General features: G+C 60.6%; 7 protein-coding genes across 7 annotated transcripts; 3 read left to right on the top strand and 4 right to left on the bottom strand.

The window, feature by feature from the left end:
- Positions 1 to 399: 399 nt before the first annotated feature.
- Positions 400 to 1,601, top strand: TRAVEDRAFT_116190 (Mov34-domain-containing protein; the record flags this gene model as incomplete). The annotated part of the gene is made up of 6 exons (XM_008037601.1): positions 400 to 455; positions 503 to 542; positions 597 to 787; positions 842 to 923; positions 976 to 1,320; positions 1,413 to 1,601. 6 exons carry the CDS (start codon positions 400 to 402, stop codon positions 1,599 to 1,601), a joined length of 903 nt encoding a protein of 300 aa, XP_008035792.1.
- A 530-nt stretch (positions 1,602 to 2,131) lies between these two features.
- Positions 2,132 to 3,849, bottom strand: TRAVEDRAFT_163825 (uncharacterized protein). Its single transcript, XM_008037600.1, has 5 exons — positions 3,668 to 3,849; positions 3,573 to 3,611; positions 3,248 to 3,487; positions 3,141 to 3,196; positions 2,132 to 2,538 (listed from the first exon to the last, which is right to left on the bottom strand). The coding sequence occupies exons 3-5, from the start codon at positions 3,474 to 3,476 to the stop codon at positions 2,206 to 2,208; spliced, it is 618 nt and encodes a 205-aa protein (XP_008035791.1). The 5' UTR covers positions 3,477 to 3,487; positions 3,573 to 3,611; positions 3,668 to 3,849; the 3' UTR covers positions 2,132 to 2,205.
- A 5,198-nt stretch (positions 3,850 to 9,047) lies between these two features.
- On the bottom strand, positions 9,048 to 9,688 carry TRAVEDRAFT_44904 (uncharacterized protein; the record flags this gene model as incomplete). The annotated part of the gene is made up of 4 exons (XM_008036893.1): positions 9,048 to 9,285; positions 9,362 to 9,386; positions 9,439 to 9,572; positions 9,633 to 9,688. 4 exons carry the CDS (start codon positions 9,686 to 9,688, stop codon positions 9,048 to 9,050), a joined length of 453 nt encoding a protein of 150 aa, XP_008035084.1.
- Positions 9,689 to 9,902: 214 nt separating this feature from the next.
- On the bottom strand, positions 9,903 to 10,556 carry TRAVEDRAFT_27457 (uncharacterized protein). The gene is made up of 3 exons (XM_008036670.1): positions 10,530 to 10,556; positions 10,207 to 10,465; positions 9,903 to 10,146 (listed from the first exon to the last, which is right to left on the bottom strand). Exons 2-3 carry the CDS (start codon positions 10,294 to 10,296, stop codon positions 9,910 to 9,912), a joined length of 327 nt encoding a protein of 108 aa, XP_008034861.1. The 5' UTR covers positions 10,297 to 10,465; positions 10,530 to 10,556; the 3' UTR covers positions 9,903 to 9,909.
- Positions 10,557 to 13,283: 2,727 nt separating this feature from the next.
- Positions 13,284 to 14,464, top strand: TRAVEDRAFT_163820 (uncharacterized protein; the record flags this gene model as incomplete). Its single annotated transcript, XM_008037599.1, has 4 exons — positions 13,284 to 13,582; positions 13,637 to 13,718; positions 13,771 to 14,115; positions 14,207 to 14,464. The coding sequence occupies 4 exons, from the start codon at positions 13,284 to 13,286 to the stop codon at positions 14,393 to 14,395; spliced, it is 915 nt and encodes a 304-aa protein (XP_008035790.1). The 3' UTR covers positions 14,396 to 14,464.
- A 553-nt stretch (positions 14,465 to 15,017) lies between these two features.
- On the bottom strand, positions 15,018 to 15,669 carry TRAVEDRAFT_44901 (uncharacterized protein; the record flags this gene model as incomplete). The annotated part of the gene is made up of 3 exons (XM_008036892.1): positions 15,018 to 15,350; positions 15,406 to 15,461; positions 15,513 to 15,669. 3 exons carry the CDS (start codon positions 15,667 to 15,669, stop codon positions 15,018 to 15,020), a joined length of 546 nt encoding a protein of 181 aa, XP_008035083.1.
- Positions 15,670 to 16,320: 651 nt separating this feature from the next.
- TRAVEDRAFT_117940 (uncharacterized protein) lies at positions 16,321 to 22,261 on the top strand (the record flags this gene model as incomplete). Its single annotated transcript, XM_008037598.1, has 6 exons — positions 16,321 to 17,900; positions 17,956 to 20,028; positions 20,082 to 20,634; positions 20,692 to 21,859; positions 21,920 to 21,958; positions 22,014 to 22,261. The coding sequence occupies 6 exons, from the start codon at positions 16,321 to 16,323 to the stop codon at positions 22,259 to 22,261; spliced, it is 5,661 nt and encodes a 1,886-aa protein (XP_008035789.1).
- Between the last annotated feature and the right edge of the window lie 1,669 nt (positions 22,262 to 23,930).

Below are 23,930 nucleotides of genomic sequence, written 5' to 3'. Positions count from 1 at the left end.
ATTCGGGTTGAGAGCGTTCGAAAGCTCGCTCGAGGACATCGCATTTCCGATGAGGTGCAAGGAGTAATCGTGTGGTCAATGTGCACTACTAGGAGGAGACAAGACGATAAATGTTGTGAGCCGGAAGGAGGGACATGGGCGCACAAGACAAACGTCGAAGGGTCGCCCAAGGTCGTTACTACATTAATGGGCGCTTCCGCGCGTACCAGTATGGGCGCCTATATCGCGACAACAGATCTAAACAGATCTGTGCGCACGTGTGGCGCGTACCCCGACGCGTCAGCGACGCGAGTCCCTGGCCTGCTTTGCGCGAACCAGCTTTCCTCCGACCCTCACCTCACCTGCTCCGAATCCCCCTCTCGAACGCAACACACAACAATGGAGTCCGACATGGAAGCGATGCTCGCCCAGACGCAGGGTGGCCGCGGCGGTGGAGAGACGACCGTTCCGGACAAGTGTGTATTCCGCTTCCACTACTCGACTGCGATTGACCGTATCATAGTGGCGAGGTCATTCATATATCCTCTCTCGCTCTCTTGAAGGTACGTTTCAGTCTGATATCCTTATTTTGCTTTGCTCATGTTCCGGCGTATCAGATGTTGAAGCACGGCCGTGCCGGCGTGCCCATGGAAGTCATGGGTCTCATGCTCGGAGAGTTCGTGGACGAATACACGGTACATGTCATCGACGTCTTCGCTATGCCCCAATCAGGAACGACGGTCTCCGTCGAGTCCGTCGACCATGTGTTCCAGCAAAGGATGGTGGACATGCTGAAGCAGACGGGGAGGTGCGCTACCCTGTCCCCCGCGTCCATTTCACCCGAGACTGAATAGGGACCCAGGTCAGAAATGGTGGTGGGGTGGTACCACTCTCACCCGGGCTTCGGGTGCTGGCTCTCAAGCGTCGATATCAACACGCAGCAGGTATAGTGCATCTTTCGCTCCGACGGGAACGCAGAAATAACGTATTGCGCAGTCGTTCGAGCAACTCGACCGCCGTGCTGTTGCCGTCGTCGTGGATCCCATCCAGTCCGTGAAGGGCAAGGTGGTGATTGACGCGTTCCGGCTCATCAACCCTGCCATGGTGCTCCAGGGACTCGAGCCCCGCCAGACGACGTCGAATATCGGGCACATCAACAAACCCTCCATTCAGGCCCTCATCCACGGCCTCAACCGCCACTACTACTCGATAGCGGTCAACTACCGGAAGACAGAGCTCGAACAGGCCATGCTCATGAACCTGCACAAGCGCAACTGGACAGAGGGTCTCACGCTGCGCGACTTCAAGGGCCACAAAGAGGGAAACGAGAAGGCGATCAAGGTACGTGCTCGCACGCTAAGGCTGGCCGTGTGACGTGCTTGGCTGACGGTCTGCCCGCTTGTCATGTACCTGTACCTCCCCGGTGCGAACAGTCCATGCTGTCGCTGTCGTCCGCATACAACAAGTCGGTCCAGGAAGAGTCGACCCTGTCCGCCGACCAGCTGAAGACGCGGCACGTCGGAAAGCAGGACCCAAAACGCCATCTCGAGGAGCAGGTCGAGAAGGCAATAGGGGATCAGGTGGTGCAGAACCTCGGCACGATGCTTCTCGCAGAATTGTAGCGCTATCATTATCCCGGACTTCGCCTTTTAGCTCCCTCCATTCTGTATTGACGTCGCATTGCATCTGGGAACGCCTCGCCCGCCGGTCGTCGGCAGTCTCGCGCAGTCTCGCGCTGAAGCACAAGCCGCCGCCACCATGCCCGCGCGGGGAAGACGTGTGGCCGCTAACCGTCGGCGCAAAGGCCTGGTGACCTGTGGCTGCTCCAGCTCAGCGGATCCAGTTACTTCGGTTCGGGCAACTGACTGACGATATGCATTTCATAAAGGTCAGAAGCCCTGGATAGCCCTGGATGCGATCATAGGACAGGGTCATGACATAACGGTAAAGTCTGTTGGTAAGTGGCAGCCCGAGAAAGTGGTTCTACAGGCAGCGGCGAGCGCGTCCGCGGCTGCTCGCGGGGCTAGATTTGCGTCGGAACGGATAGAAGCAGGGCGCCGTCAACATTGTCTTCTTCCTAGAAGTTGGGCCTACCGAGACTATGCGCGCATGATGCGCGGACCGAGGCGGCGAACGGCGCGAATGGGGGTGGGTTCTCCAAATAAGCACGGTGTATTGTATAGGTGAGATAGGGGGGAAGCTGCTCGACTGTACGGACCGTCGCCGTCACCGCTTCCCTTCATGCAGGAGCGTCCGTCTGCTGAGCACCGGGATGATCCCCATCATCTTCGCGCGGCGGATGGCCTTTCCAACCCGCCGCTGGTTCTGCCACGTGAGGTTCGTCTCGCTGCGACCCTTGATCTTGCCCATGGAGGTGACGAAGCGGGACATGATCTTCGAGTTCTGCGACTCTTGCAAGGGGTCGATGTTCATTTGGTGGAATATGTCGAGATAGCGCGACTTGGACGCGCCAGGGCCGAGCAGCGCCCGCTTCGTGAACGAGCTCCGTCCGCCCATTTTAGCGTATGTATCCCGCGTGAAGTCCTGCGGCCGGACGAACTATTGGCCAAAAGAACATGAGCGGGAGCGGGGAATACGATAGAGGCAGAAAATATTGCGGCGGGGATCTGTCACGCAGAACACGTTCCGCGTTCTGGCGGCTTGGTCGAGTGACAGAGGTGACCAGAGGCGTGTTGCCCGATCCAATGTCCACGACGCGCATTTGACCATGGCTTTGGTTCGGAACAAGCTTGGAATAAGACCTGAAGAGGTCTTCTAGTTCAAGACTGGAGACACACTTGGCACGCCGACAACATAGGATAAAACACCATATTGATGTTGTTCGTTATCCTAATTCCGGACCTGAACCAGCTTGGTAGCCAAGCTGGGGACAGAGGTCCAGTTCGGAACCCTGTCCAAGCCTATCCAGGACAGAAACATGGCTCAATGCACGTCGTGGACATCACTTGAGTAGCGGGCTCGTGCCTCGCGCCTTAGACCTTGTGCACTCTCCACAGTATGTGGTCGCTGCCACTGTAGGGCTGCTCAATTCTCAGGATTCAGCTCAACTCAACTCAACTCAAGTCGCACAAGGAGCAAGGGCGCTGAACCTTTTGAACACATCCCGCAGCCAGGGCGTTCTCGATAAAGGCGTTACGCACCTGGTTGGTCCGGAAACCGGTCAGTGTGGGGAACCCTTTCGCGCCAATTGGGGATGCTACTCAAGGTTGAGACGTGAGCGGGATAGGATAGCAAAGAACAAACGTACGTCGGGGTTCTGGAACAGCGTCGCCTCCCTCCACAATCTCTCCAGTGGACCCTGCAGCAATGGTCTTTTGCTCTTCCGCAATGTCGTGGATGTAGTCACTGATTTCGCTGTACGGGTTCTCGTCCACGGTGGCAGTCTGCGCGGAGGCAGATGCCATGGCGCGTACGGCGGGCACTTTACATGCTTGGCGGCGCGCGACCGCACGGAAACTCCCCGCAAAAGAAAGCATAGCGGTGGCTCCTGCAGAATTAGGGTAAGGTCAGCGAACAGTGTGCGATCAGAAGTGGCGGAGAGCTGGAGAATCGGGGTGCAGTTGGGCGCATACCTGGCAGCACTACGGAGAGTTGAGGAGCTCGGGCGGGTCCTGTGACTGGGCGTGAGATGGGGAGGGCATGGATTGGGTGGAACGGTGAGACTCACTGGGAGAGCTGCAACAAGGTTCGGAGTAGGCTCGTTAACCAGCAAGCGGGAGACTGGGACTTGGCCTTGGACGGCGCCGGGGTCTCGGTGAGCAGGGCGAAGCGTGCTCGGTGTATGGAACGAAACGTAGTCGGACCCGGGCCCCCCTCCGGATAAGTCGTCCGAAGGCCACACCGTCCTTTGAGCCGCACGCGACAGAAAAAAATGTGCGCGGGTGGGGTGACATGGAATGGGAGACGCGGTGTGGGTGTGTTTGTGCGTGGCAAAATACCTGTGGGCGGGGTGGCGGGGACGAGGCGATTGGGGCCAAATTGGGGTGAGAAAGGAAAAGCGGCTCGGCCTTGGACAGAAGAGCGCGAGGGCTTGGAGGTGTGCTCATTGAGACCCACTCTCAATCCCAAGTCAGCGCCGGAGGACTCGCGTCAAGCCCTCTCTGCGCCCATGACGTCACGCGACAGCCGCCACACGCCGCTCGACGCTGCTCGTGCTCTCTCTTCAAGCGACTCGCTCACTCACTTACTGACTGCTCGCAAGGTCGCTGAAGCTCGTTTGTTGTGAGGCTTGCTCGATCGCCACCTGGCTGTCCGCGCTCTGTGTCGCACTCCGCGAATCGCGCAGTCACAGTCCGAGTCCACTGCACTGGACAATCGCTGCACGTCGCAGGTCGACTGACCACCTAGCTTCTGCTCTCGCCTTCTCGACTAGTATCTCAATTGCACTCGCTAGCCCTGCGCACCGTCCGCTCGCTATGCTCGTCTCTGCTACAGTGCCCTTCGCATACTATCTGCTTGCTGTCCATTGAGTACTCGTCCACGTCGCTTGCCCTCGCTCACTATACCGTCCAGTCCGTTTCCTGTGCCATGCCGCTTCGCCTGTGCCGCCCGCTGCCCCTTCCGTCCTTGATGCCCATTCGAGTTCTGCCTCGCGCCCCGCCAATTCGCATACCAATCATCCGCTGCGCTCGTGGCTCTCCAACGTCACGCATATATCCCGGATATGTCCGCGCATACATCCTTCAAGGCGAGTTTTTCCAAATTTGGCCATCATATGCTCCTCATGCTTTCTGCGCTCTACAGCTATTTTCGAAATATTGGACATTGCTCGGCCGTCCCGCCCTCCAATCGTCTGCCAATACTGCCAGTAGCTCGCGCTGTACTCTCGCGCTACCAGTCGCACGTTCTGCGCGCGAAAAGAACGCCGCGCGGACGTACAATATGCGAACTTCGCGTTCCACCTGGACAATATCGTCCATTCCGCGCCCGCGGTGAGCTCCCCCATCCCGAAATCAATGACACCTGCTGCTTACATCACTCTACAGTCATGCGCACTTGCTCGCGTTCCGCCGTGCGCCGGAATGCACGCGCTATCCGCCCGTTTGAGCCCAAAGTCAGTCAATTTCGCACGTATCTCATGCACATTTCATGCGACGTTGTTGATATCGCGCCTACGTAGTACCCGAACACGCCCAAACCGAACGCTCCGGTTGTCGTTACACCCCGCCGACCTTTTTGAACGCACTCGACTCGCGATTTCATGGACGTCCAATAGGCGCCCGTGCCGAAATCATTGGTTCCGTGCATGCATGACGGCGACCTCGATTATGCTCATGCAAACGCCATTGGTTGGCTGAGACAGTCTCCAGGATACGGTACGAACAAGCTGTGCGCCAATACGACGTCGCGTGAACGGGCTAGACACGAATTCAGTGTCACAGTCCCGGAATAATGGCCACTCCGCACGCACGGTGAGTGCCCTCGCCCCCCAATTGCATCTGTCCATTGCCTACACTACGTCGCAGTCATGCAAACTCGGTTGCGCCGCGCGAATCGACGATGCGCGCCCGGAATCCTCCAAATCCAGCCCAACGTCCGCCAATTCGGTCCATACCTCACGCCAATCTCACACCCCACCGCTCATATCGTGGTCACGCCCTCGCCGAACACTTTCGGACCCATTGCAGTGGTCGTCGACGGCCGCCGCCGACCTCGCAAAATCGGCCCAAACAACGATTTCATTGGCATCGTCCATTGGTATCGAGCCCAAAATACGACCTCCTCGGATCCCCGCCATGCGCTGTCAGGCCAATTTCGCAGCTTCCAGGACGCCGTGCGACGGCTTTACGTGCCGATAGGACGCCGCGCGGGCGCGCTGGACGCGATTCTCTGATCGGGGCCCCGGCCGGCCAGGAATGGCCATCCCGCATCCACTGTGAGTGCCGCCGTTTCGAAACCGTGTCTGTCCGTGGCTCACGACCCCAAGCAGCGATGAGCACGAGCTCCCGCCTCGCTGCGCGCCGGGATGCGCACGCTATCGGCGTCGTCCGGCCCTCGTTCGGCCCATTCTGCACACATCCCGCGCACACCGCGTGCTCCGCCGCGCATATCGCGAGGGAACAGCGCCCGCACCCGCCCGCACCGAACGCACCCTCTGCCGTCCGCCCCCGCCGACGTCTCAAAACGGACTCGAACGCGGATGTCATGGACGCTCGGTAGGCGCGCGCGCGAGATCGCCTCGGGACGTACGCGAATCGACGCGTTGCCCCGTCGTTGCTTGGTGCAGCTGTGCGGGGCGTCGAGGGCTGCCTGGCGGACGCTCTGCGTGGGGGTGCGACGACGTGCGGGCGGGCTGGGCGCGAATCGGGCGGCGGAGCCGGGCTGGACCGCGTGGCGCCAGTCTACGGTGAGCGCCCCCGTCCCAGAACCGTCTGTGTGGGATGCTCAGGACACTTCCCAGCCGCGCGCATATGTCTGCCGTGCGCGGTATCGACCTGTTTCGCCCTATACGGTGCCTATTTCGTCCGTATCTCCCGAGACTCGAGTGCGAGAGAGCTCATATCGCGGACTTGTGGTCTCTGCGCGCGCCCGGAAGAATCTCGCGGGGCGGTGTACGGGACAGACGACTTGCCTGGACGTGCTCAGGTTGCGGTTTCACGCGCATTCGATAGAAGCAGGTGCGTGTCGAGCGAGGGCGGAGCGAAACGAAGGTGGATCTCCCCGTGTGCGTGCGGGACCACATCTGGAGCTCGTGCACCACAGCGCAAGCCCCCGGCGGAGTCGACACAGTCCACTGCGCGCGGGGCTACGGCTGGCTACGGCCGAGTTCATGGACATCCAACAGGCGCCCACGCCGAATCGCCTCGCGACACGTCTAGATTGCGCCCCTCCCTGCGGTCCTCAACGAACGCGCACGGAAACGCTTGGGGGAGTCTCGGGGTACCCGGGGCACCGCTGACGCGCAGACACGACGACGTGCGGGCGGGCTAGACGCGAACCTCGCGTCCGAGCCGGCGCCGCCCATCCACGGTGAGCTTCAGGTTCCCCGTCCCAGGACTGCTTGCTTGCATCGAATGCTACTGACGTGACCCCCCAGTCGCGCGTACGTGTCTGTGTCATGCTGCGTGCCGCGCCGCGCACAGAATCAGCCCCAGTCGGTTCAGCGGCGGCTGACCTCCCTCGTCCGTATCTCCCGCAAATCGCATGCGAGAGCGCTCGTATTGCGGGTGCATGGTCCCTGTGCACGCCCGGGCGGGTCCCGGCGGACGACGTACGTGGAGTACGACCTCTTTCGAACATGCAGCAACGCGTTTTCGTGGGCATTCGTCAGGCGCAGGCGCATTGCGCCGAGTGAGGCCGAACACAGGTGGGTCCTTCTACGTGGATGGTGGGATACGTACGGAGCTCGTGTGTCGCAGCGCCGTCGACGCGGTCTGCCGCACGCGGTGCTTGCGCTGTGTGGGGTGCTGGTGTGCTCACGCGGCGCCAGTGTCCTCGTGCAGCACGCCGCGACGCGCGATGCGCGAAGAACTGAGTTCCGCGCGGTCGTACGTACCGTTTCGGTGCAGGCGACGACGTGCGCCGCCCCTACTAGGTGGCGTCTCACATACTTGCTGCTACGACCTCGCCCTACGCGATCCCACGCACGACATCCCCACACCCCAGCGCAACTGGTCCCGCAACTCCGTCGCGGCTACCAAAACGTACAGGTGAGCGATGTGTGTGCGGAATGAACCGAGCAAGGCACGACTGACCGCGTCTGCATGAACGAGTCGAGCGCGGCGCTGGGTCTGTTGCACGGGAGACGAGACCAGGAGTACACAGACATCGTGCAAGTCACTCACCGCATCTGTCTGCACAATGGCGCGCGTGGTGGTTCGAGCCGCGCACCGATCGCCGAGGAGAGTGACCAAGGACGGCAGGGCGAGCAGGTGAGCGAACGGTTGAGCCGGTAGGTCGAGACGAGTACGTCTGGGGGACAGCTGAGTGATCACTATCAGGCAGAGTGCGGTGCGTGGGGAAGAGATGGTGTTCGTGAACGGTGCACGCTAATCAGTCTGAGAAGCTTCAGGGTTGCGTGAGCATGCGCGACGTCCGTACGCAGGCCACGATCGCGTCCGCGCACGGCGCACGAGCTGCTCGCTTCCCCCGTCTGCGCATGCCCTCACACGCGGTCTCCGCCGTCGGCGCTGTCATCGCGCGTCGTTCGCGTGATCATCTACACGCGACACGCTCTCGAAGGGGAGATGCACCACCGCGCGAACCCCTCGCCGTGCGCTTGCACCCCAAACAATGTCAGAATAATGTACGCCCCCTTGCATCTGTAGCATGCACAGGATGAAGAGACGCATGCACTCTATGCTGCACGGCCGCCGCGCTACGGACAGTACACGAGCATCACCGGCTGCACGGACTTCCTACTGACGGATGGATACAATGTGGACAGCTTCCCGCACGCCATCCGAGCGCGCGCAGCAGGGGAACCGAGCGGCGGGAGGCACATCGCGGTCGTGTACGAATGACACGAGCAGCACGCGCCGAAACAGCATCTCGATGCTGGGTTCACCGCCCCACCACTTGTCTTTACTGTACAAGATATATTTCTTCATGAATCACTACAGAGGGCCGGTAGAATACGAGAATGAGCTCGACTCGGAGCTCGGCGCCAGTCGCGATGTCCGCGGCCGGGCTCGCCTCGACAGCAGAGGTCGACCTGCCGCCCTCCACCGCGCTCGCCACCGTCCATCCGTCGGAGGCTTACGAGGCCGTCCGATTCCAGTACAGGAAGTCCGCGCTGCATAACGGCGACATGAGTGAACTTGAAACGATGAGGCTAGCGCGAATGACGTACTGCCTGCCGCTCGGAGGCGAATGGGACGCGGACGTCTCCGCGAAGCTTTAAATTTGCGCTGCGCGCATGTCAAGCTCGCCCTGAGACGCATACGTGCGTGGGCCGTGAATTGTCGACGCTCGTGCTGTGAACTGCAGCGGCCGCCTGCGGAACGGATAGACGAGCACGAACTCGGGCGGATCTACAGAGTGCTGTGGCCGAAGTCGTGTGGACCTACAAGTGGCGGCGGCCCAATGCCTTCCTGCCTGCCAAGCCGTCACCGTTGCATTGGGACTCGGGCGCTCCGGTCGTAGGTGCAGTTCGCCTCCGCCATCTTGGCCTGACGCGGGGACGCTGTCACCATCAGTGCCAGGGGGACCTCCCCGAGGAACACGGCCCCGAGCGGACCGTCTAGGTTCCCGAGACGGATCGACCTCGGCGCAATCTGCCGTCGAAGGTGCGCGGCAGCGTCGGGGTCCACACTGTCGGGCACGAAGGAAACGCAGGCCATTTTCCTGTTAGGTTGCCGGCGATGCGCCCGTGCGTCAGAGACATCCTACCGGCTGTAGCATGCGCCCCTGGATCTGCTACTTTGAGTTTGCGGCGCATGGAAGGTCTGCGTAGCGAGGCAATCAGCAACACACCGGTGATGAGTCGAATCCACTCACCGCTATGCAACGCGCGGGCATCCCCACCGTTGTGTGCGCCGTCGGGTGCCATGTCAGCAAAGGTCACGACCTTGAACGGCGCGCGAGCTCGCCGATGCATGCACGTCGTACGCAGGGGAGAGCAAGTGCTCTCGCTGCAGGTTTCTGTTCGTTCAGCCAAGGCGCCCCGCCGCGTGAGAGACCGGCAGACGTACCGGGAAGTCTCAAATTCCTTCTGCAGACGGGGCGAGCGATCCTCGGCTCGAGACATCTCCGACAGTCTGGATCCATCAGCCGACGTCGAATATTAGTGGCCACGAGTCCAGACAATAATGGCAGCTACATACCTGTCTGTGCACTGCCGCGAGTGTCGTAGAAAGCTGGGCTAGGAGCATTGCATGTTGAGGTGCAGCTGAGAAACTGCAGCACGAGGGCGGCCGTGTGCGGAGTCTGTCGGGCGAGCAGGAGCAACTGGGCGTGCTCACTGCATGCCTACGTTGAACTGGAGGCATCACTCGACATTGCGAGTGTGAATGCCAGCGCGCGATGTGGCGCTGCTCGCGACCTCGGATGCGAATCGCAGCCCGTGCACTGAGCACGAGGCGCGGCGGGCGTAGGGCCAGGGCCACCCAAGCCGTCCTCGGGCGGGCAGAGCACCGGGGGCGCGTACGCTGTTGCCGGGCGACCAAGATAGTAGTTCGCCCACCCCGAGAGACCCTGCGCGAAGACCTAAGGAAATGGCATTGAAATATCAGCAGCAGGCGGCAGGGCACCTATAAGGCTACTCACCGAGGGCTGGTGTTTGCCCCGGACCGCCCGATGTCTGTCGTCTTTTTGAAACCACTCACCCCCGCCTCCTATGTCGCCCGCGAACCCCATCCTTCCGCCAAGAAAAGCCCGCCGTCGAATCGCACTGCAGTCGAGAACGAGCTTCGTACCACTCTGACCTCCAGCCTCCGTGAGTATCCTGCCATGCCCTAGTCGTACGTGTGCTGACGAGCGCGAACAGAAACGGTTGCGGGAGATTTGGGGGCGGAGCTGCACTACGCTAAAAGCACATATGCCTCGTCAACCGTAATCCAGAACCGGTGCAAGCTAGATGGCTGGCCTACCGATGTCACCTGGGCAAGCTTCAGCCGCATTGAGGGCGGACTCCCCATCTTGAACAAGCTCCTCAAGGACTGCAAAGACGGCGTCATCAGCTTCAAGCCCGCGACACCCGAAGACATTGCGAACGCAGAGCACGACCCGGCGACCGTCCACCCCAACTATCAGCCTCCTCGGACCGGCGATGGGATCCCGCCAGCTCTGGCGCCGTCAGCGAAGGAGGATCCTGTCCTCGTTCCGTCGCTCGTCCTTCGGTCCGACAACATGGAAGAGGTCGGCGTCGAGCTGACATCGACCCAGCCGTCCGCCGTCGCCGCAGCCCTCGGCCGCATCCCGGCGCCTCGTCAGCGCAGCGACGTCAAAAAGCCCCGCCACCGCGACTTTACAGGCCCCTACTGCCGCCCACGCCCACTCCCAAAGGAAGGCGTCAAGAGCGAGCCTTTCATCCTCCCGGAGTCGGCCACTGGCGAACATCACCTGGCGCCGACTCTCTCGGAGCCTAGCGGGCATGGGGGTGAGCGGCCCGTCCGCGACCCGCTGCTGGAGATCCTTCCGGCCGCATCCTGGTACGCACCCACCCCTTTCGGCACTCCTCCCCCGGCGTTCTACGGCGGCGCAGGAGGGAGCTTGGCAGCCGGGATGGCGATGGACGTGTTCGGGACGATTGACACTGAGGGCGGCTTGGGCTGGGAGTTCTTGATGGATTTTTGTTGACAGCGTCAGATTTTGTGTGTAGATAGAATACGTCGTGCATTGACATACCTTGCATCTTGATTCGCGCGATAAACAGCGCAGCCGTCGAGCGAGTAGTGGAGGTAGAGAGGAGAGATCGACCGGCGCTCTCTGCTGTGAACCACGCGAGTTGCCTCTTTCGGCAAACGTCGTCGAGTGCCAGAGCGTCTTTGGGAATCCATCTGTCTTGGCCCTCGACTGCCATCTCCCTGACCGCGCCTCTGGCTCGACTTGCGTTCCACTTGTACTCCGCGGCGCAGCGCCCCCCGAATTGTATGCAAATTCATCTAGTGCAGCGTCGCGACCACCTCCAAACGACACCGTCCACTTGCACATGTGTCAGGATCCAGCCCTCACGGAGCTCGCCCGGTTTGCGCACTCCGAGTCTTCCCATTCCAGCGGTACGTACTGGGGCACTTGCAATACCTATTCCAATTTCCTGGATCCAGAGGCTGCCAGTTTTGGCGGGTCCCTTTCACTCGATAACGTGCTACGGAAGGGTGCGGCGTGCGCACTTTACAATTTACAGAGACTATCTCGACCTGCCCCGAGGCTTCGCTTTTGTATGATAATACAGTTTGTCCGTGAGTTCTGTCGCTGTCCGCGGGGGAGAAGAATTAGCTAATTACGAAACGCACTTGACAGGCAAGTCCGCGCTCGCACATTAGCTGATGGACTGCGAGGACGGAGCGCCCTCTCTCCGTCCATTTCGGCTCCCACCATGAATAGTTATGGGTGTGAACAATTTGCTAGCGTCTGAACCACCACGATCTCCCTGCCTCTTCAGCCGGCGGGATTTTGTCCTCGTACGTTCGCGTCCACGTCCTCCGTCTTTTCCTTCGTCGTACCGCCTGGCTATGGCAAGTGAGTGCGCGCAAATGGCATGTGTAGCCTGCTATGTACTCACCCAAGTCATCACAGACCCATTCGGGACACGCGTGTTGCGTTGTCTATCGCGCAGGACAGCTCAACATTCGACGATTCGATTTTCACAACTCCCATGGATCAAGCAAGCTGACCGCCCCGACCACTCGACGCCGGCTTTCGCCTAGGAGCACACACAATCGGAGACAGACGGCTCAGCCCGGCGGACACAGGCAAGCCTCACCGCGAGGTAGGCATACCTACTTTGTTATATGACGACGCGCCACTAACGACGAGCTGCATCGCATGCGCAGGCGTAGAACGGCGCGCGAACCCCCATCAAATACTCAACGAACATTCAAGAAGCCCTGACTTTGCGTTGTCTCCTCCCGGACGGGCGGCGCCGCGGCGACCTCTCCGTTGACCTCCGGGAACGACCCTTGCACGCATCGAGGCGATCTCGGGCCTACGGGCAGCAGGCGTATTCCCCGCTCCGCGAGCCGACCGCCGTTTGGACGTGGCATCGGCGGCTGAAAGGTATCCGATCAAGGTGAGTACGGTCTGCGGGATTACCATACGCACGGAAAGTGCGGCTGCCGCTCTCTAGGCCTACGGGTCTCGATCCTGAATTTGCCAGCCACGGAGCAGAGTTGTACCCAGCGCGGCGGCGAGACAGTGGCTGCACAAGTCTCGAGCAGATGCGATGCCGCAGCCTCTGATATGGCGGGCTTTGTACGCCTCGCTGGCGGCGGAGCGGCAGGCATCATGAGCATGGCCGCTCGTATGCATAACCCGACTCGCGTCCTGCGGCGTCTCCGCGGCGGGCGCAGAGTGCAGGCGTGCGAAGCGAAGCGACGAAGTCGAGTAGCTTTCCCCTGCGCGGGCGAGTGCCTAGTTCGATCGACTACCTACTTGGAGCAAATAAATATGTTTCACCACCGTCCGATGCCCCGTGATAGTACCTCCACGAACCACCCGCGAAGCACCCCCACGAAATGGCCGCCCTGCGAAACGACGCCCTGTGAACCTACCTCCTTATGAAACTACCTCCCTACGAAACTACCTCCCTGCGAACCTACCTCCCTACGAAACCACCCAAGGCATGCTTTATTTCTGCCTACGTCCTCAGATCCTCCGCCAAGATCAGGCACTCCCGTGCTTGAATGAAGTCCGTTCCGCGGCCGAACAGGCCCGGGACTCGCAGCAGGTCCGTCTTCAGTTCCGTCGACCTTGACTGCTCATCACTCACTTTCGTACCAGCCCCGCTCACTCGTTCAGGTCGGCGTCTCCCAAGAGGAGCTCCAGCAAATCCCGGCCCAACTTCGTGCACTCGCTGCGACCGCGACCCCGGCAATGCCACCTCCCGCCTCCGCCCCTCGCCTGCTCCGAATCCCCCTCTCGTCGAGTCCGTCGACCATGAGTTCCAGCAAAGGATGGTGGACATGCTGAAGCAGACGGGGAGGTGCGTTACCCTGTTCCCTGCGTCCATTTCACCCGAGACTGAATAGAGACCCAGGTCAGAAATGGTGGTCGGGTGGTACCACTCTCACCCGGGCTTCGGGTGCTGGCTCTCCAGCGTCGATATCAACACGCAGCAGGTATAGTGCACCTTCCGCTCCGACGGGAATGCAGAAATAACGTATTGCGCAGTCGTTCGAGCAACTCGACCGCCGCGCCGTTGCCGTCGTCGTGGATCCCATCCAGTCCGTGAAGGGCAAGGTGGTGATTGACGCGTTCCGGCTCATCAACCCCGCCATGGTGCTACAGGGACTCGAGCCCCGCCAGACGACGTCGAATATCGGGCACATCAACAAGCCCTCCATTCAGGCCCTCATCCACGGCCTCAACCGCCACTACTACTCGATAGCGGTCAACTACCGGAAGACGGAGCTCGAGCAGGCGATGCTCATGAACCTGCACAAGCGCAACTGGACAGAGGGTCTCACGCTGCGCGACTTCAAGGGCCACAAAGAGGGAAACGAGAAGGCGATCAAGGTACGTGCTCGCACGCTAAGGCTGGCCGTGTGACGTGCTTGGCTGACCGTCTGCCCGTTCGCCTGTACCTGTACCTCCCCGGTGCGAACAGTCCATGCTGTCGCTGTCGTCCGCGTACAACAAGTCGGTTCAAGAGGAATCCACCCTGTCCGCGGACCAACTGAAGACGCGGCACGTCGGAAAGCAGGACCCAAAACGCCATCTCGAGGAGCAGGTCGAGAAGGCCATAGGGGATCAGGTGGTGCAGAACCTCGGCACGATGCTTCTCGCAGAATTGTAGCGCTATCATTATCCCGGACTTCGCCTTTTAGCTCCCTCCATTCTGTATTGACGTCGCATTGCATCTGGGAACGCCTCGCCCGCCGGTCGTCGGCAGTCTCGCGCAGTCTCGCGCTGAAGCACAAGCCGCCGCCACCATGCCCGCGCGGGGAAGACGTGTGGCCGCTAACGGTCGGCGCAAAGGCCTGCTGACCTAGGGCTGCTCCGGCTCAGCGGATCCAGTTACTTCGGTTCAGGCAACTGACTGACGCTATGCATTTCATAGAGGTCAGAAGCCCTGGATAGCCCTGGATGCGATCATAGGACGGGGTCATGACATAACGGTAAAGTCTGTTGGTAAGTGACAGCCCGAGAAAACGGTCCAGCAGGCAGCGCGCCCGCGGCTGCTCGCGGGGCTAGATTTGCGTCGGAACGGATAGAAGCAGGTCGGAAGCAGGGCGCCGTGCGCATTGTCTTCTTCCTAGAAGTTGGGCCCACCGAGACTATGCGCGCATCAGGAGCCGACCGAGTTGCGCACTGGCGGAGAACGGCGCGAACGCGAACGGGGGTGTTCTCCAAGTAAGCACGGTGTAATGTATAGGTGAGATAGGGGGGAAGCTGCTCTACTGTACGGACCGTCGCCGTCACCGCTTCCCTTCGTGCAAGAGCGTCCGTCTGCTGAGCACCGGGATGATCCCCATCATCTTCGCGCGGCGGATGGCCTTTCCAACCCGCCGCTGGTTCTGCCACGTGAGGTTCGTCTCGCTGCGACCCTTGATCTTGCCCATGGAGGTGACGAAACGGGACATGATCTTCGAGTTCTGCGACTCTTGCAAGGGGTCGATGTTCATTTGGTGGAATATGTCGAGATAGCGCGACTTCGACGCGCCAGGGCCGAGCAGCGCCCGCTTCGTGAACGAGCTCCGTCCGCCCATTTTAGCGTAGGTGTCCCGCGTGAAGTCCTGCGGCCGGACGAACTGTGGGCGAGAAGAACATGAGCGGGAGCGGGGAGTATAATAAGGCGTTGCGCACCTGGTTGGTCCGGAAACCAGTGAGTGTCGGGAAGCCTTTCGCGCCAATTGGGGATACTAGGCAAGGTTTAGGCGTGAGCGGGATAGAGCAGCACGGAGTGGACGTACGTCGGGGTTCTGGAACAGCGTCGCCTCCCTCCACAACCTCTCCAGTGGACCCTGCGGCAATGGTCTTTTGCTCTTCCGCAATGTCGTGAATGTAGTCACTGATTTCGCTGTACGGGTTCTTGTCCACGGTGCTTGTCTGTGCGGAGGTGGAGGCCATAGCGCGTACGGCGGGCAGTTTACACGCTTGGTGGCGTGCGACCGCGCCGAAACCGCTCACGAGAGACAACATAGCGGGAGAGCTGCGCAGGTGACAAGGTTCGGAGCAGGACGAGCGGGAGACTGGGAGTGGGACTTGGCCTTGAACGGCGCCGGGGTCCCGGGTGACCAGGGCGAAGCGTTCTCGGCGTCTGGAACGAAACGTGGTCGGACCCGGGCCACCCCTCCGGATAAGTCGTCCGAAGGCCACACCGTCCTTTGTGCTGCACGCGACAGAAAAAAATGTGCGCAGGTGGGGTGACACGGAATGAGAGACGCGGTCTGGGTGTGTTTATGCGTGGCAAATACCTGTGGACGGGGTGGCGGGGAGGAGGCAATTGGGGCCAAATTGGGGTGAGAAAGGAAAAGCGCGCCTCGGCCTTGGACAGAAGAGCGCGAGGGCTTGGAGGTGTGCTCATTGAGACCAACTCTCAATCTCTCCTCCTCGTCTCCAAGTCACCGCCGCCCATCTTCCTATCGCTCCCTCATGTCAAGCCGCAACTGAACCACTCCCTCTCTCTCTCTCTCCTCTCTCGTCCTCCTCTTCCCCATCGCCACGACTTCTTCTGCCCGCCACGACCGCCCTACCTTCTTGCCAACAGACGGCACCTCTATGTCCGACGCGAGCTTGCCTCGAAGACAGCCGCCTAGCCCTCTCGTGTTCTCGCCCGAAACCGTTTTGAACCCCATCCAACCTCAAGCCAGCACCAGCAGCACCTCGAACCAACATGGCTCCAGCTCAAATACGGTATCAATGCCCTTCGTCAGGCGACATGTTACACGTCGTCTCAAGGCTGCCAAGGCCGAGTGCGACAAGGAGTTGCAGCGTGTCACAAACTCCATAACAGCCTTCTTCGAGGAGCGTCTGCGGGAAGGCGAGCACGAACAGGAGGCCGAGCGGGAGCAGCGCGAGTACGACCGCGAGCGAGATCGCGAGTCGCAGTTTGGCGATGTCGAGCCTCTCCGCGAGGCGTTCGTCCTTCAACCGCAGGAGCTCAGGTCTGCGCTGCAGTTTGACGAAATGAGCTCGGATGGCGGGTACGAGGCGGAGCCTGAGGGTAGTAACTATCACAGTCGTCAACGTGCGTCTCTCGACGAGGACCGTCCTAAGCAGCCGACGCTGACGCACCGGATCTCGTCTCCTGGCCTTCTAACAGCATCTGTCTCGTCCACGAGTCCTGCTTCATTGCGACGACACCCCACGCTACCGAAGGAACGCCCGAGCAGCATCATCGCCCCGAACACGGGAGGCTCAAGTCCCGCGTCGGCAGTCACGACACCACCTCCTGAGGCGGTCAGTCCCCGCAAGCAGGGCGAATCATCTCGGTCCGGTCAATGGGCGGGTCAAAGCCTAGCGTCGCGCCGCCTCTCTCGAACCATCCACATTCCATCTCGCCCCCCTCGTTCCGGTCACAGCTCTCGTTCGACATCTCGTTCACGGTCACCCCTCCCTCGCTCTACCTATGCCGAGTCCACCGCAAACTCCAACCGCCGATCATCACGCATATTGGTCGATGACCCGGTCGACCCGATCATGACGACTCTATATGAGATCGTCGCAGTTGCGACCGACGTGCTCGACATGTCTATCAACCAGCTCACGGCAAATCCGAAGGTGTGCGAGACCCTCGTCCAGCGCATACAGAACATCGGTCGAGCCTGGGACGAGCACCCCGATTGGCACGGGCGAAATTGGTATGTCCAGGTTCTCCTCGCGATCGCCAGCCTGAGCCGGGTCGTCGAGTGGTGGGAGGCCGAGAAGCAGTTCTGGAATTTCGACGACAACGACGATGAGCAGGAGGAGCCGCTCACGTTTGTCATGAAACCCGCCGAGGAGGAGATGCCCGCAACCGCTCCCACACACGCGGCACGCCCCGATCAGGATAATGCGCTGAAGCTGTCTGCGGAGGATGAGAACAAGCTTCGGATGTCGCGCACGACTAGCCAGAACCGGAGATCAAGGGATGAGGCTACGAAGGACATCTCGTCATCAACCGCGCCCAAGGACGCCGCCGAGCACCCGAAGAGCACGCCCTCTAAGTTCGATGGCAACAACGAGTCCGCGCGCGTGCTCGCGACGGAGCGTCTGCGTCTGCAGGCGGAGACTGCGCAGAACCAGAACATCGTCATGGAGCTAAGTCTCGATGGGGATCATTTCATTTGGGTGAATTACGCCTGGCGCGGGGTCGTTGGGTACGTCTTTTCTTCGCTCCTCTGATAGCCTTATATTAACTCGCGTCGCTTCCAGAAACGACCCCCAAGAGTACTTCGGTACGCGAGTGTCGAAGCTCCTTGCCCCATCCGACTGGCACGTCTTCCGTGATGCCACCCGCCGTCTGCAGGAGAACGACTCTCGGACCATCGAGGTCAAGTTCAAGTTGTTGATACCCAACCCCGATGATCCCTCTCAGCCCAGCGGCCTCTATCAGCAGATGGAGGGCAGTGGCATGCTCATGATTGATCGCGAGGAAGGCCAGGCCACCCACTCTATGTGGGTTGTCAGACCTGTGGGTTCCCCAGAGTACATGCAAGCTCCTCCCTCCATCTTGCTCGAGACCGGTGAGGTAGGTGACGAACCTGGTTCAGCCGAGCCAGCGCAGGTTGGTTTTGGCGACCGTGGCGCTATGGAACCCGTCACACCCTTCCCCTTCGCGCGCCCGATCAACATGACACCCATCCTCTGTCGCATTTGCGAGTGTAGCGTTCCTCAGTGGTACTTCGAGAAGCACAACGAGACGTGTAGCGAGGTACACCGTCTCGAGGCCGAGATCGCGGAGTGCAACGAGTCCATTGGGGAGCTTCGCAGCACCATCCGCGACCTCCAGGTCGCGATGGACCGTAGCTCGCCCATGACCGTTCCCGAGTACCGCGGGATGCCCATTTACACCCCGTCGACGTCGCCGGGCTCCTCGTCGCCATTGCAGCTCCTGCGTGCGCCGCTGAAGATGAAGCGCTTCAGCGTCAAGAAGCTGCAGCGCCAGATCCTCGAGCAGCTCGAGGACATCCTGTCACTCGCTGCCGAGGTGTCCATCCCCGCGCTGAAGGAAGAGGAGTCCACGGAGCCAATCGAGCGCCAGCGTCTCCTGTCACCCGCGTCCGAACGCAAGATGTCCCAGATCCGCCACTGGAACAAGCCGAACATCGAAGACAACGCACTCTCGCAGCTGGTCGAGGACGCGGAGCGCGTCATGCGCCAGAAGATCGACAATGTTGTACGCATGCAGAACACGATCAAGTACTCTGAGAAGATCAGGCAGGAGTGGGAGGAGCGCGTCGAGCAGACCCTCTCTGCGTACGACGGCGAGGAGGGTGACTCGGATGACTCGGGTGAGAGCGAAGGCGAGGAGGGCCAGGAGGGTCAGAACGACCAGCATCAGGACGACGACCATTCGAGTACCACTTCGGAGTACGCGTTCAGCGGTCAGCAATCTTCGGCGGATCCAACGCCTGTGGCGTCTGCATCACCCATTCCCTTCAACTCGGGTCGCGACACCAGTCGTGACAGCGCATCGGTGGCCGCGATGAGCCCCTCGAGTCTTCCGTCAGTATCGGCGGTACCTGTTCCGATGTACTGGCAGCCAGTCAGCACCCACCAGACGCGTTCGTCGACACCTTCCTCCATCTCCTCGCCTTTGGCGCTCGCGGCACCTATCATCGCGTCACACGAGCAGCCGCCTCCAATGGACTTGAACGAGCCCAGCTCTGGCATGACCATTCGAGCTCGACGTTCACCTCAGAACCTGGAGCCGAAGCTTCTCATTACTCCTCCCTTGTCCCCCATGGTCTCTCCGCAGGACGTGAATGCGACAGCCACGCGTCGCGCGAACCGCCGGCATTCAACTGCCCAGCCGCTCATCAGCCCTACGGCCTCGCAGTCTGGTACACCCCTATCGCCGCGCTTGCCTTCCGTCGCGCCGTTGTCGCGGACAACCCCGACGTCGATCAAGGACTTCGAGATCATCAAGCCTATCTCGAAGGGCGCGTTCGGGTCCGTCTTCTTGGCCAAGAAGAAGGCGACTGGCGACTACTTTGCGATCAAGGTCCTGAAGAAGGCGGACATGATCGCGAAGAACCAGATCACGAACGTCAAGGCGGAGCGGATGATCCTCATGAAGCAGGCGGAGTCCCCGTTCGTGGCGAAGCTGTACTTCACGTTCCAGAGCAAGGAGAATTTGTACCTCGTCATGGAGTACCTGAACGGTGGCGACTGCGCGGCCCTCATCAAGTCGTTGGGTTCCCTTCCCGAGGAGTGGACGCGGAACTACATCGCTGAGGTCACTCTGGGCTTGGAGTATTTGCATCAGCGCGGGATCGTGCATCGGTACGTTCTGTCTTTTATCCAGGCACTGAATATGGCTGATATGTTTCTTGCAGTGACTTGAAGCCTGACAACCTGCTCATCGACCAGCATGGTCATCTTAAGCTCACTGACTTCGGTCTCAGCCGAATTGGTCTTCTGGGTCGTCAAACTCGTGCTCCCCAACTGCTCTCTGATCGCGGTGTGCGTAGTCATGCTCGCGGTAGCCCCACTTCTAGGCCGCCATCCATCGATTCTGCGTATATGGCTTCGTCGCCCATGTTCTCTGTCGAACTTCAACAGGGAGGAGGTTCGTACTTCAACCACAGGACACCATCGCTCCCTCGCCTCGGTTCTTCCCCTTATCTCCCGCTTTCAGATGACCCTAGCGAATCGAGTGGCTCTGAGTCTCTGGCTTCGGGTTTCTTGTCATTCCGTAGGAATGGCAACACCAAGCAGCTCTCGGATAGTCCTCTGCAATCCTTCGCAACCGAACTCACGAACGATCTCCGTTCGCATCCTCCCCCTGGCCACACGCCGCTCACGGAGCAGAAGGTAGTGGGCACCCCGGACTACCTCGCGCCTGAGACTATTCTCGGTCTGCGCGGTGACGACGCAGCCGTCGATTGGGTCAGCGATTTCTATGTTATTTCGCATCGATGATGTGCCGCTGACTGTCTGTTTTAGTGGGCGCTCGGCGTCATCACATACGAGTTCTTGTACGGTATCCCGCCCTTCCACGACGAGACCCCCGAGAAGGTATTCGAGAACATTCTGTCCGGGCACATCGAGTGGCACGAGGACTACGTCGAGGTCTCGCCGGAGGCGAAGGACTTCATGCAGCGGCTGATGACCCTCGATCCGACGAAGCGTCTGGGCGCGAACGGTGCGGACGAGGTCAGGGCGCACCCGTTCTTCGCCGGCATTGACTGGGACCAGGTCACCGTAACCGAGGCCGCGTTCATCCCGCAGGTCACTGACCCCGAGTCGACAGACTACTTTGACCCGCGCGGCGCCGTGCTGCAGCTGTTTAGCGACAGCGAACAGGCCCCACTCACACAGCATTTCGGTTCGGACAGCCCCGCACAGGGCAGCCCAGACGTGCCCGCGAGTGTGCCCCTTGCGGTCTCGCGGGAGGCCACTGCGTCGCCGTCGGACGACGACTTCGGGTCGTTCAGCTTCAAGAATCTGCCGGTGCTCAAGCAGGCGAATGAGGACATGATCCGGAAGATGAAGACGGATCAGCTCACGCCGCTCACCCATGCGCTCTCGGAGCCGTCGAACATGCACTCGAGACGACGGAGTATCTCGAACAGGGTGAAGAAGCCGCCGGGGAGCATCGTCACCCCTGTCGATACTACGAAACCTCCTTTCCCCATTCCCACCAACCCGCCTTCTCCAGCTACTTCCACTTCGTCGATATCCTCTTCGGTCTCGCGCGGCCCTCCAACGCCCGGCAGCGCAGGCAGCCATGCACGGAAACCCTCAGAGTACGGCGCTGTCGAGCGTTTCAAGCTCAATCACATGGAGGGCGAGGGGCGTCGCAACTCTATGCCTAGTCGCCTCCGGACAGCTTCAGTCTCCACCACAGGGGACGGGTCGCTATCGGACTCGTGGACGGGTGCAGTGCCTCAAGCGCCAGGCCAGTTCGAGCTCAATACGCCACCGTCGTCCGTGGCCTCGATCGACCTGAAGAGGGCGCCCGACCCCAACGACCGCGCAGTCACTTGTCTCCTGGCAGAGGACAACCCCATCACGGCGAAGATCATCGAGACACTGCTCATCCGTCTTGGCTGTCGATGTGTGGTCGTTGCTGACGGCTCAGAGGCCATCAGTGTAGCCATGGGCGACATAAGTGCGCATTTATTGTCTACGCTACTCGTCACCGCTGTTTCACTAACCGGGCTTCAAACAGAGTTCGACTGTATCCTCATGGATCTGCACATGCCAATTCGTGAGTAAACTCCGTGCTTCCATCGGAGTAACGTGTTGATAGACATATCGGCTAGTTGATGGCGAAGGCGCCGCACGGTATATCAAAACCACCAACAACAAGAACACGAACACGCCTATACTTGCTGTTAGTGCATACAGCGGCTCCGACGCGATGGGGGCGGACGGTCTCTTCGCCTCATACATCGCGAAGCCCGTGCAAAAGGCCGACCTGGTCGCCGCGATGCGTCAACTGGGGTTCAAGACGACCACCGCACAAGGGCGCGGGCAGGGTACACGGGTGATCCAGACTTCCATTCGGTGACACTCGGTATATATGTTTCACGGTTTTCACGATTCTCAATCTCCTCATTCATCGCTGTCGGCATCATTGGATCCCATCTGCTTCGTTCTGTCCACAACTCTGCTCACGCCCGCGTCATGCCCGTTTCGATATTCACATCCCTCATATCTCGTACCTCTCATTACATCCAATCCATGCAATTTCTCGGTATCTCCACACACATCGCATTCTGCACCCCTCCTATCAACCGCTCCGCAATCACTGTCCCCTGCGCATTGTACGCTAGAGCTACTGTGTTACTAAATATTGGCCGCCGGGGCGTCATCGTCCTGAGCGATCCTTGCCTGACAGACATCGGCTAGCTTCGCGTGCCCGTATGCGACCGCGTTGTGTGCTCGTGGGTGAACGCGCCCATTGCCATGCCTTCTGGAATATATGATGGGCAGTAGGCCGGCCCCGTGAAGCTGTGCGGTGTGGTCCAGGCGACATGGTGATATGATGCACAGGGGGGGCACCGCGGGGTGGAGAAGCTGGACGGACCTGAGCGCTTCGCCCGCCGTGTGGCTCGAAGCGGGCGCGGGGATTAGTGCAGCTCTCACCTTCACCCGTTACTACATGCTCCCACCGCCCTGTCCCACTGCCCTGAGCACCCTCTCACGACAAAACTGGACAGACAGCATCTAGTTTCCGCGTCTTCTGCTCTTCTCGCTGCTCCCAGTGTCGCCCATGTCTTCCCCGGAACAGTGGAGAGGTTCTGCTGCGCCTGCCGGCCCATATCCACCCTTTCCTCGCGTCCCGCCGCCGCCGCCCATGCGCGATCACCCCTACGCTACTGCCAGCGCACAGTCCTACTATGCAGCTGCTCCGATCCCAGGTTTCTACAGCCCCGCACTGGCGCAGCCAGCCCCGGGGATCCCGCAAGGACGCGCTGCACCCGCGTTTCCCCAGCCCCAGCTGCCTCCCAGTCTTATGCCCGGACGAAGACAGACCCCTGCGGTGACGCGCTCGCAGTCGGATGACTACTTCTTCCAAGGCGAGAGTCCCGCCTTTCCTAGCTATGTGCGCCAATCGCGGACGTCCTTTGGCTCACCCCCCGTACCCCGCAAGCCAAACGGCGCAAGCCATCCCCCGCTCCCTCCCAAACCCGCGTTCTCGCAGCCTGCTATCACTCCTTCGAGCTCCCCACCACATCCCTATGCCGTATCCCCTCGGGCCTCCTCGTACCACGCGCCGGAGAACCACTACCAGCCCTCTGCCCCTCCACTGCCCCCACCCATTCCACACGAGGATGACGCCGTGTTCCACCGCGTGCTCGAAATGTCTGCGCAGGAATCGGAGCGGCAGCGCGAAGAAGCCTTCCGCTCCGAACAGGATCAGCTCGCTCAGGCTCTAGAGGCTTCCCTGCGTATCAGCTCTGCTCGCTCTGCCCCAGAACCTGATCGTCGATCTTCGTTCATCACGTCCTCCCCGGAGCAAGGGTCATCTGCGCTACCGAATATGCACTCGCCCGTTATAGATATCAGCCACTCCTTCGACGAGCGGCCGAGACGGGGCAGCGCGCACTCGTACGTCGTGCAGCAGATCATGGACGACGAGGCCCTGGCATTGCAGCTCGCGGAGGAGGAAGAGCGGCTCGCCGAGCAAGAACGGCAAACGGAGCAACGGGTGCACGTACGACGCGAGTCTGGCG

This window comes from Trametes versicolor (assembly GCF_000271585.1).
Source record: "Trametes versicolor FP-101664 SS1 unplaced genomic scaffold TRAVEscaffold_3, whole genome shotgun sequence".
In the NCBI taxonomy this organism is placed as follows: Eukaryota; Fungi; Basidiomycota; class Agaricomycetes; order Polyporales; family Polyporaceae; genus Trametes; species Trametes versicolor.
Note: the sequence above shows the minus strand (reverse complement) of the source record. Positions and strands in the feature narration are given on the sequence as shown.

Excerpts from the sequence above, each read along its gene's own strand:
- TRAVEDRAFT_163825 (XM_008037600.1), bottom strand. The coding sequence starts at position 3,476 with ATGCTTTCTTTTGCGGGGAGTTTCCGTGCGGTCGCGCGCCGCCAAGCA. Across the intron at positions 3,197-3,247 it reads CGCTGTTCCAGAACCCCGAC|CATCCCCAATTGGCGCGAAA; the intron begins GTACGTTTGTTC and ends AACCTTGAGTAG. Across the intron at positions 2,539-3,140 it reads CCGGTTTCCGGACCAACCAG|TTCGTCCGGCCGCAGGACTT; the intron begins GTGCGTAACGCC and ends TTTGGCCAATAG.
- TRAVEDRAFT_27457 (XM_008036670.1), bottom strand. The coding sequence starts at position 10,296 with ATGGGGTTCGCGGGCGACATAGGAGGCGGGGGTGAGTGGTTTCAAAAA. Across the intron at positions 10,147-10,206 it reads GGGGCAAACACCAGCCCTCG|GTCTTCGCGCAGGGTCTCTC; the intron begins GTGAGTAGCCTT and ends CCATTTCCTTAG.